The sequence below is a fragment of the Lepidochelys kempii genome, chromosome 26 (genome assembly GCF_965140285.1).
Source record: "Lepidochelys kempii isolate rLepKem1 chromosome 26, rLepKem1.hap1, whole genome shotgun sequence".
Classification (NCBI taxonomy): domain Eukaryota; kingdom Metazoa; phylum Chordata; order Testudines; family Cheloniidae; genus Lepidochelys; species Lepidochelys kempii.
The window spans coordinates 5,445,890-5,459,574 of NC_136405.1; the positions used below are offsets into that span (position 1 = coordinate 5,445,890).

The 13,685-nt window shown below is 50.5% G+C and overlaps 1 protein-coding gene across 1 annotated transcript; it reads right to left on the reverse strand.

Moving 5' to 3' along the window:
• Window positions 1-409: 409 nt before the first annotated feature.
• Window positions 410-10,296, reverse strand: PBDC1 (polysaccharide biosynthesis domain containing 1). The gene is made up of 6 exons (XM_073325063.1): window positions 10,212-10,296; window positions 7,898-7,963; window positions 3,559-3,618; window positions 2,152-2,292; window positions 1,274-1,385; window positions 410-793 (listed from the first exon to the last, which is right to left on the reverse strand). Exons 1-6 carry the CDS (start codon window positions 10,242-10,244, stop codon window positions 696-698), a joined length of 510 nt encoding a protein of 169 aa, XP_073181164.1. The 5' UTR covers window positions 10,245-10,296; the 3' UTR covers window positions 410-695.
• Window positions 10,297-13,685: the final 3,389 nt, after the last annotated feature.

Genomic DNA, 13,685 nt, shown 5'->3' on the forward strand with positions numbered 1-13,685 from the left:
GACTTAAACCCCAGGCTGCCACAGCCAAGGTGAGACCAGTAGCCATTATACAATACACAACCTTCTGTTGCCAATCCCAGGAGGGGAGTGTTCACATCAAGTCAACAGTGGGCCTAGTACCTGCTCTTCAATCTGTGAAATCTACCCTTTGTGCCTGAAACTCATTCAGGCACTTGGCTGTCATTAGCTTTAACAACATCTACTAGAGATGAAGGTAAGAGCTCAGTAAAAATTTGTCAGTATTTTATCCTGTAAAATAGTTTGCATTTACGTAGTCTCTCCCCAGAGGGAGAGTGTCCAGGATCATTTGCTCTGCTAGATTCTAACACTGCTTTCATGAACTCAGGTCAAATTTAAGACCAGTTACAGCTCTAGCTTTCTACCACCTCCTGTAGCAGGAATTAAGCCATTACAGCACAGTAACATTTATTTACAGGGCGCTTAGTAGTTAACATAGCAGAAATGCTGCCATAAGAGCACCGCAGACAAATTCTCACATTAAAGCCCAAGTCTTGTTTGTTCTTTATCCCCTCCAGCATGAATTCACATGCCTTGAATTCCCTCCCCTGCGTAAGAGTCCACTTTATATGAATGCTCCTGGCACCAGGGAATCTTCCTCCTCACCTTTCCTATCCATCTCCATGCATGGCTAGTAAAGTATTTCCATCCCTGTCCTCATGCAGATAGTCCTCTCTCTACAGCAACAGACTTTCTGTGGCATGGCTGTAAACAACATTGTTATAGCCCTCTCTGTTACGAGCTGTTTCAATAGCAAAGAACTGGATCCTGGTGACTGAAACGAAGAAAAAAAATCTGTTTACAGCAGGTTAAGACCTATTTACCTGACAGACCCCAGCATCCACAAAGCACAGACTTACTCGAACGTAAGCGCAGGTTTCAGAGTAACAGCCATGTTAGTCTGTATTCGCAAAAAGAAAAGGAGTACTTGTGGCACCTTAGAGACTAACCAATTTATTTGAGCATGAGCTTTCGTGAGCTCATACAACTCCTTTTCTTTTTTCGAACATAAGCTTTATTCACACCACCCTGCACAGCATTGCCATGTAGGCTGCCCTGGGCAAGAGACACCAGGCGTCTGGAAGCCCTGGGAGCTAGGATTTCCCAGCTCTACAGCAGGGACTCTGGAAGCACCCAGAGATCCTGATCCAGCCAAATGCTCTGGAGGCTGGCAAGCTCCCTGGCACAGAGCAAGCCTTAATGTCTACACTGCCCAGGTCTGAGAAGAGGAGGGTGTACACAGGTACGTACTTACCAAATATTGTGTTCTCTTCCGTGTAGTCCTTAGTACAGTCCAGACGGAGCAGGGTGCCATAGTTGAAGTCTTCAACTACCCCATCAAACTGCATACAGAAGGGGCGCCATTTCTGGAGAGAGCAAAGATAACTTTCAGCCTTCTCCCTACAATGGCCTAGGGAGCTCCACTGTTGGGGCAAGACCATTGGATTCAGCTAGAGTGAGCAGAGGCCAGAATCACTGCAGGGTTTCCTAGACATCCTGCCCAAGGTTTCTCCAAGGAGCTGGTGCTCAGGAATAACTTCCACACTTCCTCAATAAGAAAAGGAGGACTTGTGACACCTTAGAGACTAACATTTATTTGAGCATACGCTTTCGTGAGCTACAGCTCACTTCAGATGCATTCAGTGGAAAATACAGTGGGGAGATTTATATACCCAAGAGAACATGAAACAATGAATAGCACTGGCTAGGGCTAGATTGTGGGGGGCTTCAGTTTGGGAAAGTCTCTCTGAACAGTGCAATGCCAGCAACCCCAGGTTGGAGCGAGAGATCTATAGGTACAAATCTAGTACACAACAGGGTACTAACAGAGGAGCCTCAGGGTAGCAGGGAGCACTTGTGCAAGAGAATAGCAAGCGTGTTGCTTGCACTACATAGCAGCCAGAGTTTTTCCTCTAATCTCCATTCCCCTTTCACAGCAGCCGGAAAGCACCTTAGCTTTTGTTTTACTCTTGAGTTGAATACCACTATCCAGTTCCCCTCTGGCTAGACAAATGCTCTCCTCTACAGAGAGAGGGACTTCGCCCTCACAACCACTCAGATCCAGAAGCTCACCAATACCATGGACAGTTTGAGTCCCAAGGGTGACGTTACACATACATATAAAGCACTGACCGCTTTGGCTGGTTCCGATTTGAGCTCCTCTGGGTCAAGCACATCGATTTTGAGGTCACCAAAGCTTTTCCTAAATCCAGCATAGATCTGGTCATCAACTTTTGTAAGTTTCAGGAACTTGGGGTCAACAGAGGAAATAAGCTGTAAGGGAAACAGATTAAATGAGACAAGACAAGCAGCAGGGGGGTGGGTCACTAGAGCATTTATGCTGAATGGGAGGAAAAATACATAGGGCTTTCAAACACAGTGACAACCAAGTTACCACTCCCTCCCTCTCTCAAAGCAGGTGCTACCTGCTCTTATAGAGCCAGATTTTAACAAAAGCCCTTCCTCTGACAATCTGGCCTCAGTACAGGGCGCTCTCCCAAAGTCTGGCCCAGAGTGTCTATCACTTACAGCTGACTGTACCCTTCAGGTCTCTGCCCCAGGTAGTCACATCTCTCGGTGGTTCACTTTCTCAGACTGGGCCCTGGGCTGCAGTCCCCCACGTGATTACCTCAGCGGGCCAGACCCTGCAATTCTGTTCCCTCCAGGAACAGTGATGTCCAGCAACCAAGCAGCTTTCTTCAAGCAAAGTATTTGTTCAGCACAGAAGCATTTCAGAGCAAACTGCTGGGAGCTAAAGCGGGAAGCGCTGCAAATGGTACAAGTGACTTTAAAACAATCAGCAGTCTATATGAATGTTCAGCCTGATGCTGAGACTTACCATCCCCCGAGGCTGAGGAAGGCGCAAGCTTCATTTGACCTGGACCTGTCCATGTTAGAGCTGACCGGCCACTTTCCCCTGCTTTAGGCCCTGGCACTGTGATCTGACCCAGTTCTTTGATCACTCCCTTTTTTAAAGAACCCATCACTTTAACCCTTCCCTCCGCAGTGCTCAGCACTACCCAACTTTGGTTTGGAATCTGCCCTGTCATTTCCCCAACCCAGTATTTGTTAGGTTGCTTTCCTCACAGCCCCCTTATTAGATCAATACATTCATAAGGCAAAATCTTACAAACCAATACATAATCACTTCCCCCTCACTGACCAAGTCACATTCACAAAATTACCACACCTCAGTCTTCATTTCCAGTGCCCACAGAAAAGAGAACTCATTGGCTAGAAGCAAAGTGGCTTCTGGTGTCTACAGCACTCCTTGCTATTCCAGCCCTGGGCTCCCCACACATAGCTGTGCCAAAGCCCCTCGATCCTGACCTTGAGCCCCCTTCTGCTATTTTAGTCCGAGGCCTCTCTCTGGAGAGACTGTGAAATACGCCAGTCAGGTAGTGGCTTATTACAAGGATAATATCCGTGGGTTATTTTTATTAAAAGAAAAGAAAAAGCCCAAGAAGCATGCTAGTCCCATCTCAGCCCCACTGTCATGTCTATTTATGCTAGAAGACCAGCAATTTCCTGTGGACTTACATTAAAATAGACTTCAGCGTGCTGATACGCTTTCATGGCCCAGATCATTTCAATGTTGGGCTGCAAAGAAAGAGAGAAAAAGCTGTGACATCACCTTACATGCTGACCTGGCTCTGTGTCCAGCACCTTCCCTTACCTAAGCATTTGCAGACAGTTTTTGTAACATAGATAGGGCTTAGGTTTCCCCTATGATTTCCTGTCTATGTTCTTTTCCACTTCCTGTCTCAAACAGGGGAAGGCTTGTTGAACATATGAAGAAAGCTGCAAGAGTAGCATCAGTCTGAGGAGATACAATTCGAGGGCTGCTTTTATGCTAAAGCGCCTTATCAATTTAAGATGCAATTCAAACTATACATCAATTACACTTTCTCACCACTGAAATGCAACCATGGAACTAGGGTGACCAGAGAGCAAATGTTAAAAATCGGGACAGGGGATGAGGGGTAATAGGAGCCTATATAAGAAAAAGACCCCAAAATCAGGACTGTCCCTATAAAATCGGGACATCTAGTCACCCCACATGGAAGTACGGTAGTTGTACAGGATTGCCAAACAGACAGGAAGTGGAAAAGAACACACACAAATGAAACCATAGGGGAAACCTAAGCCCTATCTACATGACAAAAATCGAATGTTTACATGTTTCAGCGCGCATCATGTCTGAACATGTTTTTCCCCCCTTGCCTACAGGGACCACGTTATAACTGGGTTAGAGAACAATCATAGAATCATAGAATATCAGGGTTGGAAGGGACCCCAGAAGGTCATCTAGTCCAACCCCCTGCTCAAAGCAGGACCAATTCCCAGTTAAATCATCCCAGCCAGGGCTTTGTCAAGCCTGACCTTAAAAACCTCTAAGGAAGGAGATTCTACCACCTCCCTAGGTAACGCATTCCAGTGTTTCACCACCCTCTTAGTGAAAAAGTTTTTCCTAATATCCAATCTAAACCTCCCCCACTGCAACTTGAGACCATTACTCCTCGTTCTGTCATCTGCTACCATTGAGAACAGTCTAGAGCCATCCTCTTTGGAACCCCCTTTCAGGTAGTTGAAAGCAGCTATCAAATCCCCCCTCATTCTTCTCTTCTGCAGGCTAAACAATCCCAGCTCCCTCAGCCTCTCCTCATAACTCATGTGTTCCAGTCCCCTAATCATTTTTGTTGCCCTTCGCTGGACTCTCTCCAATTTATCCACATCCTTCTTGAAGTGTGGGGCCCAAAACTGGACACAGTACTCCAGATGAGGCCTCACCAATGTCGAATAGAGGGGAACGATCACGTCCCTCGATCTGCTCGCTATGCCCCTACTTATACATCCCAAAATGCCATTGGCCTTCTTGGCAACAAGGGCACACTGCTGACTCATATCCAGCTTCTCGTCCACTGTCACCCCTAGGTCCTTTTCTGCAGAACTGCTGCCTAGCCATTCGGTCCCTAGTCTGTAGCTGTGCATTGGGTTCTTCCGTCCTAAGTGCAGGACCCTGCACTTATCCTTATTGAACCTCATCAGATTCCTTTTGGCCCAATCTTCCAATTGGTCTAGGTCCTTCTGTATCCTATCCCTCCCCTCCAGCGTATCTACCACTCCTCCCAGTTTAGTATCATCCGCAAATTTGCTGAGAGTGCAATCCACACCATCCTCCAGATCATTTATGAAGATATTGAATAAAACCGGCCCCAGGACCGACCCCTGGGGCACTCCACTTGATACCGGCTGCCAACTAGACATGGAGCCATTGATCACTACCCGTTGAGCCCGACAATTTAGCCAGCTTTCTACCCACCTTATGGTGCATTCATCCAGCCCATACTTCCTTAACTTGCTGACAAGAATACTATGGGAGACCGTGTCAAAAGCTTTGCTAAAGTCAAGAAACAATACATCCACTGCTTTCCCTTCATCCACAGAACCAGTAATCTCATCATAAAAGGCGATTAGATTAGTCAGGCATGACCTTCCCTTGGTGAATCCATGCTGGCTGTTCCTGATCACTTTCCTCTCATGCAAGTGCTTCAGGATTGATTCTTTGAGGACCTGCTCCATGATTTTTCCAGGGACTGAGGTGAGGCTGACTGGCCTGTAGTTCCCAGGATCTTCCTTCTTCCCTTTTTTAAAGATTGGCACTACATTAGCCTTTTTCCAGTCATCCGGGACTTCCCCGGTTCGCCACGAGTTTTCAAAGATAATGGCCAGTGGCTCTGCAATCACAGCCGCCAATTCCTTCAGCACTCTCGGATGCAACTCGTCCGGCCCCATGGACTTGTGCACGTCCAGCTTTTCTAAATAGTCCCTAACCGCCTCTATCTCCACAGAGGGCTGGCCATCTCTTCCGCATTTTGTGATGCCCAGCGCAGCAGTCTGGGAGCTGACCTTGTTAGTGAAAACAGAGGCAAAAAAAGCATTGAGTACATTAGCTTTTTCCACATCCTCTGTCACTAGGTTGCCTCCCTCATTCAGTAAGGGGCCCACACATTCCTTGGCTTTCTTCTTGTTGCCAACATACCTGAAGAAACCCTTCTTGTTACTCTTGACATCTCTGGCTAGCTGCAGCTCCAGGTGCGATTTGGCCCTCCTGATAACATTCCTACATGCCCGAGCAATATTTTTATACTCTTCCCTGGTCATATGTCCAACCTTCCACTTCTTGTAAGCTTCTTTTTTATGTTTAAGATCCGCTAGGATTTCACCATTAAGCCAAGTTGGTCGCCTGCCATATTTACTATTCTTTCGACTCATCGGGATGGTTTGTCCCTGTAACCTCAACAGGGATTCCTTGAAATACAGCCAGCTCTCCTGGACTCCTTTCCCCTTCAAGTTAGTCCCCCAGGGGATCCTGGCCATCCGTTCCCTGAGGGAGTCGAAGTCTGCTTTCCTGAAGTCCAGGGTCCGTATCCTGCTGCTTACCTTTGTTCCCTGCGTCAGGATCCTGAACTCAACCAACTCATGGTCACTGCCTCCCAGATTCCCATCCACTTTTGCTTCCCCCACTAATTCTACCCGGTTTGTGAGCAGCAGGTCAAGAAAAGCACCCCCCCTAGTTGGCTCCTCTAGCACTTGCGCCAGGAAATTGTCCCCTACGCTTTCCAAAAACTTCCTGGATTGTCTATGCACCGCTGTATTGCTCTCCCAGCAGATATCAGGAAAATTAAAGTCACCCATGAGAATCAGGGCATGCGATCTAGTAGCTTCCGTGAGCTGCCGGAAGAAAGCCTCATCCACCTCATCCCCCTGGTCCGGTGGTCTATAGCAGACTCCCACCACTACATCACTCTTGTTGCACACACTTCTAAACTTAATCCAGAGACACTCAGGTTTTTCTGCAGTTTCGTACCGGAGCTCTGAGCAGTCATACTGCTCCCTTACATACAGTGCTACTCCCCCACCTTTTCTGCCCTGCCTGTCCTTCCTGAACAGTTTATAACCATCCATGACAGTACTCCAGTCATACGAGTTATCCCACCAAGTCTCTGTTATTCCGATCACGTCATAGTTCCTTGACATCACCAGGACCTCCAGTTCTCCCTGCTTGTTTCCAAGGCTTTGTGCATTTGTATATAAGCACTTGAGATAACCTGTTGATCGCCCCTCATTGCCAGTATGAGGCAGGAGCCCTCCCCTCACAGACATTCCTGCCTGTGCTTCCTCCCGGTATCCCGCTTTCCCACTTACCTCAGGGCTTTGGTCTCCTTCCCCCGGTGAACCTAGTTTAAAGCAATGTTATAAGCAGACACACCTAGGCTAGAAAATATTTCCCTAACATGGGTAGCAGTTTTTTCTTGTCCACCCAGGCAAGAATAAGCTACTTTATACCAGGTTTTAGCCATCTCCATGTTTCACAACCATATTTCAACATGATTAAATTTGTAGTGGAGGCAGACTGTAGTTATTCATGTTAGAGTTTAGATGGGACAAATAAAACAGGGGGATGGGATCTGGTGGGAATACAGCACTGGTGAGAAGTGCCCATTTGACAGCTTTGGAGACTGAAATACTGTGCATATCCAAATGGGCACTGACAGGGCAAGCGTCCCCCTGTCTACCCACCAAACACACTGCCAAGCTATGGGATCTTTAGCAATCACAAGTGATTCTTTGTATTCATTTGAGATAGCATCAAACACAAGGACTGGGAAGTTTAAAAAACCCAGAGTACACACTTTCAGGCAACAGCTTGGAACAACTCGGAGCTCAAATATCCCTGAGGTCTCAGTTTCATGATGTAACTACTACACATCAATGAACGTAGAACTAAGTGCTGCTCCTATTCAACATCTTTCTTGGCCCTGCAGAAAGACGGCCCTATTGGCCCCTCACCAATGCTCTCTCTGGGGATACTCACATCATTGCCATAGGCTTCAGCTGGCGGGGACAGTGCATGGGCTGCTGCCACAGCTTCACCGGCTCCCTGCACGTGAAACAAAGAGAGATGGCTGCTGTTAGAGCCACAACTGGAACCACACAAAGAAATAAAGAGAACGTGGGGTGGGTTTAAGTTGTATTGAAACAAATAAGCACAACCAAATGGCAAATTTGTATCCCAAGGAGTCAAACAAGCATCATCAGGGTGCAGAAGACTGTACAGAATCCTTGCTCTGAAGAGTTTATAATTCACAAAGGAGGGGGAAAGGGTGTAACATAAAAGCAAAGGACAGTTGTACAGGGCATGCACTCCTTTTACTCCTCACTGCAAAGAGCAGACCCCGTCCCCCGAGACCCACACATACGTGCAAAGCTAGTCTATGCCTGGGTGACGTCCAGAGGGAGGGGGGCAGATAGAGGTACACATTTTGCTCTCCCTTCTAGTGCCTGAGGGGTTAATGGGCACTGTGGGGCTCAGCCCCAGTTAGACACAATGAAAATTCACCTACAGAGCAAATTTCTGCCTTTGGAAGGCAGCAAACAGGCATGTGACATAAGGACAGCGCCCGAGGAGACAACTCCCCCCTCGGTGCTCCTGTGAGGCATCAAACTCCCCGTTCTGCCCTTCAAAGGTTCTATCCCCCCATAAAGCCTTTGTTTCACCATGAACCCTACTTACAAGGGCTGTGCAGCCCCATGCACACCCACAACCAGGACTGTGTGCCCCCCCTTTCAAGGGCTTCATAATCACCAGGACTCTAAATCCATCCCCAGGGCTTCTCCCCAACTTGGCATCTGCAACCCGCCCCCTCCTCACACACACACTTTAAACTCCCCCCCCCCCCCCCGGAGCTCGACCCCCCGCATCATCGAACCAGACACCCCCCCCCCGGGAGCTCAACCCCCCATCAAACCTGCCCCGGGAGCTCGACTCCCCCCCCCATCAGCAAACGTTCCCCCTCCCCCCCCGGGAGCTCGACTCCCCCCCCCCATCAGCAAACCTTCCCCCTCCCCCCCCAGAGCTCGACTCTCCCCCCCCATCAGCAAACCTTCCCCCTCCCCCCCCGGAGCTCGACTCTCCCCCCCCATCAGCAAACCTTCCCCCTCCCCCCCCGGAGCTCGACTCTCCCCCCCCATCAGCAAACCTTCCCCCTCCCCCCCCGGAGCTCGACTCTCCCCCCCCCATCAGCAAACCTTCCCCCTCCCCCCCCGGAGCTCGACTCTCCCCCCCCCATCAGCAAACCTTCCCCCTCCCCCCCCGGAGCTCGACTCTCCCCCCCCCATCAGCAAACCTTCCCCCTCCCCCCCCGGAGCTCGACTCTCCCCCCCCATCAGCAAACCTTCCCCCTCCCCCCCCGGAGCTCGACTCTCCCCCCCCATCAGCAAACCTTCCCCCTCTCCCCCCGGAGCTCGACTCCCCCCCCCATCAGCAAACCTTCCCCCTCCCCCCCCGGAGCTCGACTCCCCCCCCCGCATCAGCAAACCTTCCCCCTCCGCCCCCGGAGCTCGACTCTCCCCCCCATCAGCAAACCTTCCCCCTCTCCCCCCGGAGCTCGACTCCCCCCCCATCAGCAAACCTTCCCCCTCCCCCCCCCGGAGCTCGACTCTCCCCCCCCATCAGCAAACCTTCCCCCTCCCCCCCCGGAGCTCGACTCCCCCCCCCGCATCAGCAAACCTTCCCCCTCCCCCCCCGGAGCTCGACTCTCCCCCCCATCAGCAAACCTTCCCCCTCTCCCCCCGGAGCTCGACTCCCCCCCCATCAGCAAACCTTCCCCCTCCCCCCCCCGGAGCTCGACTCTCCCCCCCCATCAGCAAACCTTCCCCCTCCCCCCCCCGGAGCTCGACCCCCCCCCCATCAGCAAACCTTCCCCCTCCCCCCCCCGGAGCTCGACCCCCCCCATCAGCAAACCTTCCCCCTCCCCCCCCCGGAGCTCGACTCCCCCCCCGGAGCTCGACTCCCCCCCCATCAGCAAACCTTCCCCCTCCCCCCCCCGGAGCTCGACTCCCCCCCCCATCAGCAAACCTTCCCCCTCCCCCCCCCGGAGCTCGACTCTCCCCCCCCATCAGCAAACCTTCCCCCTCCCCCCCCGGAGCTCGACTCCCCCCCCCCATCAGCAAACCTTCCCCCTCCCCCCCCGGAGCTCGACTCCCCCCCCCCCCCGGAGCTCGACTCCCCCCCATCAGCAAACCTTCCCCCTCCCCCCCCCGGAGCTCGACTCCCCCCCATCAGCAAACCTTCCCCCTCCCCCCCCGGAGCTCGACTCTCCCCCCCCGGCGCTCTCGCTTCTCCTCACCCGGGCTCCCAGGCGGGCCCCTGCAGCGGCCATGCTGCCTGTGACCTCTGACCCTCCATCGTCCCCCTTCCGCCCCCAGCGGAAGCTGCCCGGCCAGGGTGGTCACTGAGCATGCGCACAGCCGCTCTCGGAGGCGTGGAAGCGTGGCGGGAAGGGCGCATGCGCAGGAGGGGTGGTGCCTGACGCGCTTCTCGCCGGGCAGATGCCTGCGTGGTATTGCGGCGCCCCCTGGCTCCCCCTGGCGGCAGCTCCGGCGCATCACAGCCTGGGGCCCCCAGCCCTGTCCCGAGGACCACAAGGTCCCAGTCCTGCCCACATCCCAGGAACCTCCCCCCAGGACACCAGGGTCCCTCTCCCACCTTAATAAGAATAATAGCACCCAGCTGGTGGGGAGCATTTTCCGGCAGTCAGGCTCAGAGCACTTTACAAAGGAGGGCGGTCCCATTATCCCCACATAACAGATAGGGAAACTGAGGCAAAGAGCTGAGAAATGGACTGGCCCAAAGTTACCCAGCAGCAGAGGCTGGTTTAGAACTTGTCTCTCTTAAATCCTAAGCCAGTGCACTAGCCACAGCACCTCTTCAAACCTACCTTGCCCTCTATCCCCCTACTTCTGATCCCCAAACACTGGCCTGTACCAGGTGGGCTACACCTGACTCTCAGTACTTGCAGTTGTATTAATTGCAATTGCTTCCTTTGACTTGCAGAAGGCAATCACGCACCCGCGAGCAGGGTTCTCTCAGACACACATACCGGTAAATTACAAAGCCGGTATTTCTTCCCTAATGTGGCTGGGCCTTTTGCAAAGTACAGGGCCATGTGCTGTCAAAATTCAGGCCCAAATGCCACAGTCTTCTCCATTTTTATGGGAGAAGAATATTCCCTTGTGTTGAAATGTCTAACCCACCCACTCTGCTGCTGAGAACTAACCAAAAGGAAGCATAGCAAAGGATCCTCACAGCAGGGCTTAATTTGTGCCAGTCCATGCCAAGGCTGAGCCCCGGCACCTCTAAACCTTGGTAGTTCGTAGCCCTGGTACCTCGGCTTGCCGCATCAGTTATGAAAGAAAAAAAAATTGCTTAAGCTCCAGCATCTCTTTCATTACAAATTAGGCACTGCCCAACAGCCATTGTTTTTGTGAGACCTACAAAAATCAAGTATGTCATAATTCCCATGCAATCTCTGTAACCACACTATACAAAGCTATGCTGGTTCTGTACAATCAATTTCCATACCAAGCCCTATTCCTAGGCAGGGTGACCATATGTCCTGTTTTGGCTGGGACAGTCCCCTTTTTAAGCCCTGTTCTAGGCATCCCCCATAGGGGGGCGTGGAAGAACATTCAGGGGAGTCTTGGGAGAGCGGCACCATGGTGGGGTCCCCTGGGGCCAGCCCCGTGTGGAGGTGGAGGGAGAAGGGGATGGGGAGTCACTCAGGCCAGCCAGTCACATTTCACTTGGGGAAATATAGTCACCCTATTCCTAGGGCTTTGCTCAGTTCAACAGTGTAGCTCCCATAAGGTGCTGTTTTGACCAAACTCTTGGACACAATTATTATTATTACTATGTGCTGTTTGGTGCCATTCAATAAAAATAAAAACAGCCCCTGACTCAGTGAGTTTACAATCTCAGTATTATTGTTACCTGTTAGTGGTTTTACAGGGGGGCTTAGGGGCTCCAAACCCAGATCATTATACTTGCAGCTGTATACATACATTGTATGAACCAGCTCCTGCCCCGAAGAGCTCAAAGTCCAAATAAACACAACAGACAACTGGTAGGAGAGACAAAAAGTGACTTACCTAAACTCACACAGCACCACAGTCAGGATTAGAACTCAAGTCTTCTAGTCCAACATCATAACGAGTGAACTACAAAGGTTACACCGCTGCAAACAGCCTAGAGTCCCTCCGACTTCGGCATAGCTGATTCTGGGCTCATTTTCTAAATGAGGAAAGAAGTGACTTACTGGCCTGGATCTTGCAACCTTCTCCACACAAACAGACTCTTGCCCACATGAAGATCAGCGGACAGAACTGAGGCCTTGACTGATTTCTATACATTCCCTTCTTGTGGGAGACCTGGGATTTTGATCCGTGGGTTTCTTTCGCTCATTAGTATCTGTGACGTATTTGCAACATGAAAAGTGCTGTGGACATGCCAGATGCTAATGACCAAGATTTGATTTCCACAGTTGCATTCGGCCAGGGTAAGCTTGTGGAACTTTCTCTCTTTGGAGGGAAAGGGCTCTTCCTCCTTAAGGCCACGTTTCAGCTTCTAGCAACAAGACTGAGGCTGATTGGGTGAAGTATTGAGCCCACTCACCTGATCTGACTTTATAAGCGGCTTGAGGGGCAGGGTCTCTGTTTGCAGGGGGTGTTAGCGACAGTCCCTTTAGCAGACTATTTTATGTTGTGTGAGTGAGGTGGTGCTCGGTAAGTGAGTTATCAAATACAAATGTTAGCAAACACTTACTTTTCCTGTAAAGCTTCCTCTGGCAGTTAGCAAGGTCTATGTCCTTGGGAGAGATGTAACCTGAGGGTACTGTATTGTGTGTCCTAAATGTCTCCTGGAAGGCAGAGATTTGCTGTCCTCGTATGTGTGGCTAGTGCTCAGGATGTCATGGTAGGATTGCTGTAGGAACTCAAAGGGATTAGGCTCACAACACTGTGATGTTTGGAGAGGGTATCCCCTAGCAATAACCAGGGACACAACAGTGATGCTATGAAACTGTATTTTGCCAGTGCTGGGGGAAAGCAGGGCTCTGATTTCATTGGACCAGCAGAGTAACTCCCTCTTAGCAAGCAATGAAAGAGATGAGTATCTTGCTATATCTCAGTGGCTGTGATAAATGCGGGCCAGGGTGAGCAGTCTTGTTGAAGTCAATAGCAATGCTCTTGACGTTAAGGATCTGACTTCTCGGGCTGCTGAGGAGCACCCTCAACTCTGCTTGAAAGTCATCTGCTCTATAGTTGCTTGGCACCACTTACAATCAGTCCCTGCGTGTTTGGGATTGGACCCTTTGTTGCTCTTGTTTTACTCTGCTAATAAACAATGGCTACTACAGTTTGTTGTGATCCTGCCGCAAAGAATTGCTGGTGCCCTGGCTAAACGCCAATGTGTTTAAGTGTCCAGTTCTGGTGTTAAAAAGGTGCATACAGAGATTTTGCTCAATTGAATAAAATCACTAGAAATGACATGGGTGTAATGATACTCGCTCTGTAATATGGTAACACCCTGTTAAACAGAGATCTGGTGATTCTATCCTTGGATTATGTCTCTCTAAACAAAAGTTCACTTTTACAATGATTGTTTTTGTTTCTGATAGTTACCTGGCAAGGATTTGTAAACTTTTTTAAACTTCCAAAATAAATGGGGGGAGGGGTTGTTGGAAAAACTAGAAATGGTGCAGAAAAGAGCCATACTGATCTGAGGGCTGGAAAATGTCTCTTGTGCTCTTTGAGTCTCTCAATCT

What these genes read in the sequence shown, in the direction of transcription:
- PBDC1 (XM_073325063.1), bottom strand. Translation starts at nt 10,244, where the DNA reads ATGGCCGCTGCAGGGGCCCGCCTGGGAGCCCGG. An exon ending in GGGCCCGCCTGGGAGCCCGG is followed by an intron (nt 7,964 to 10,211) that starts GTGAGGAGAAGC and finishes TTTCACGTGCAG; the next exon opens with GGAGCCGGTGAAGCTGTGGC. An exon ending in GGAAGAGAACACAATATTTG is followed by an intron (nt 794 to 1,273) that starts GTAAGTACGTAC and finishes TCTTCGTTTCAG; the next exon opens with TCACCAGGATCCAGTTCTTT.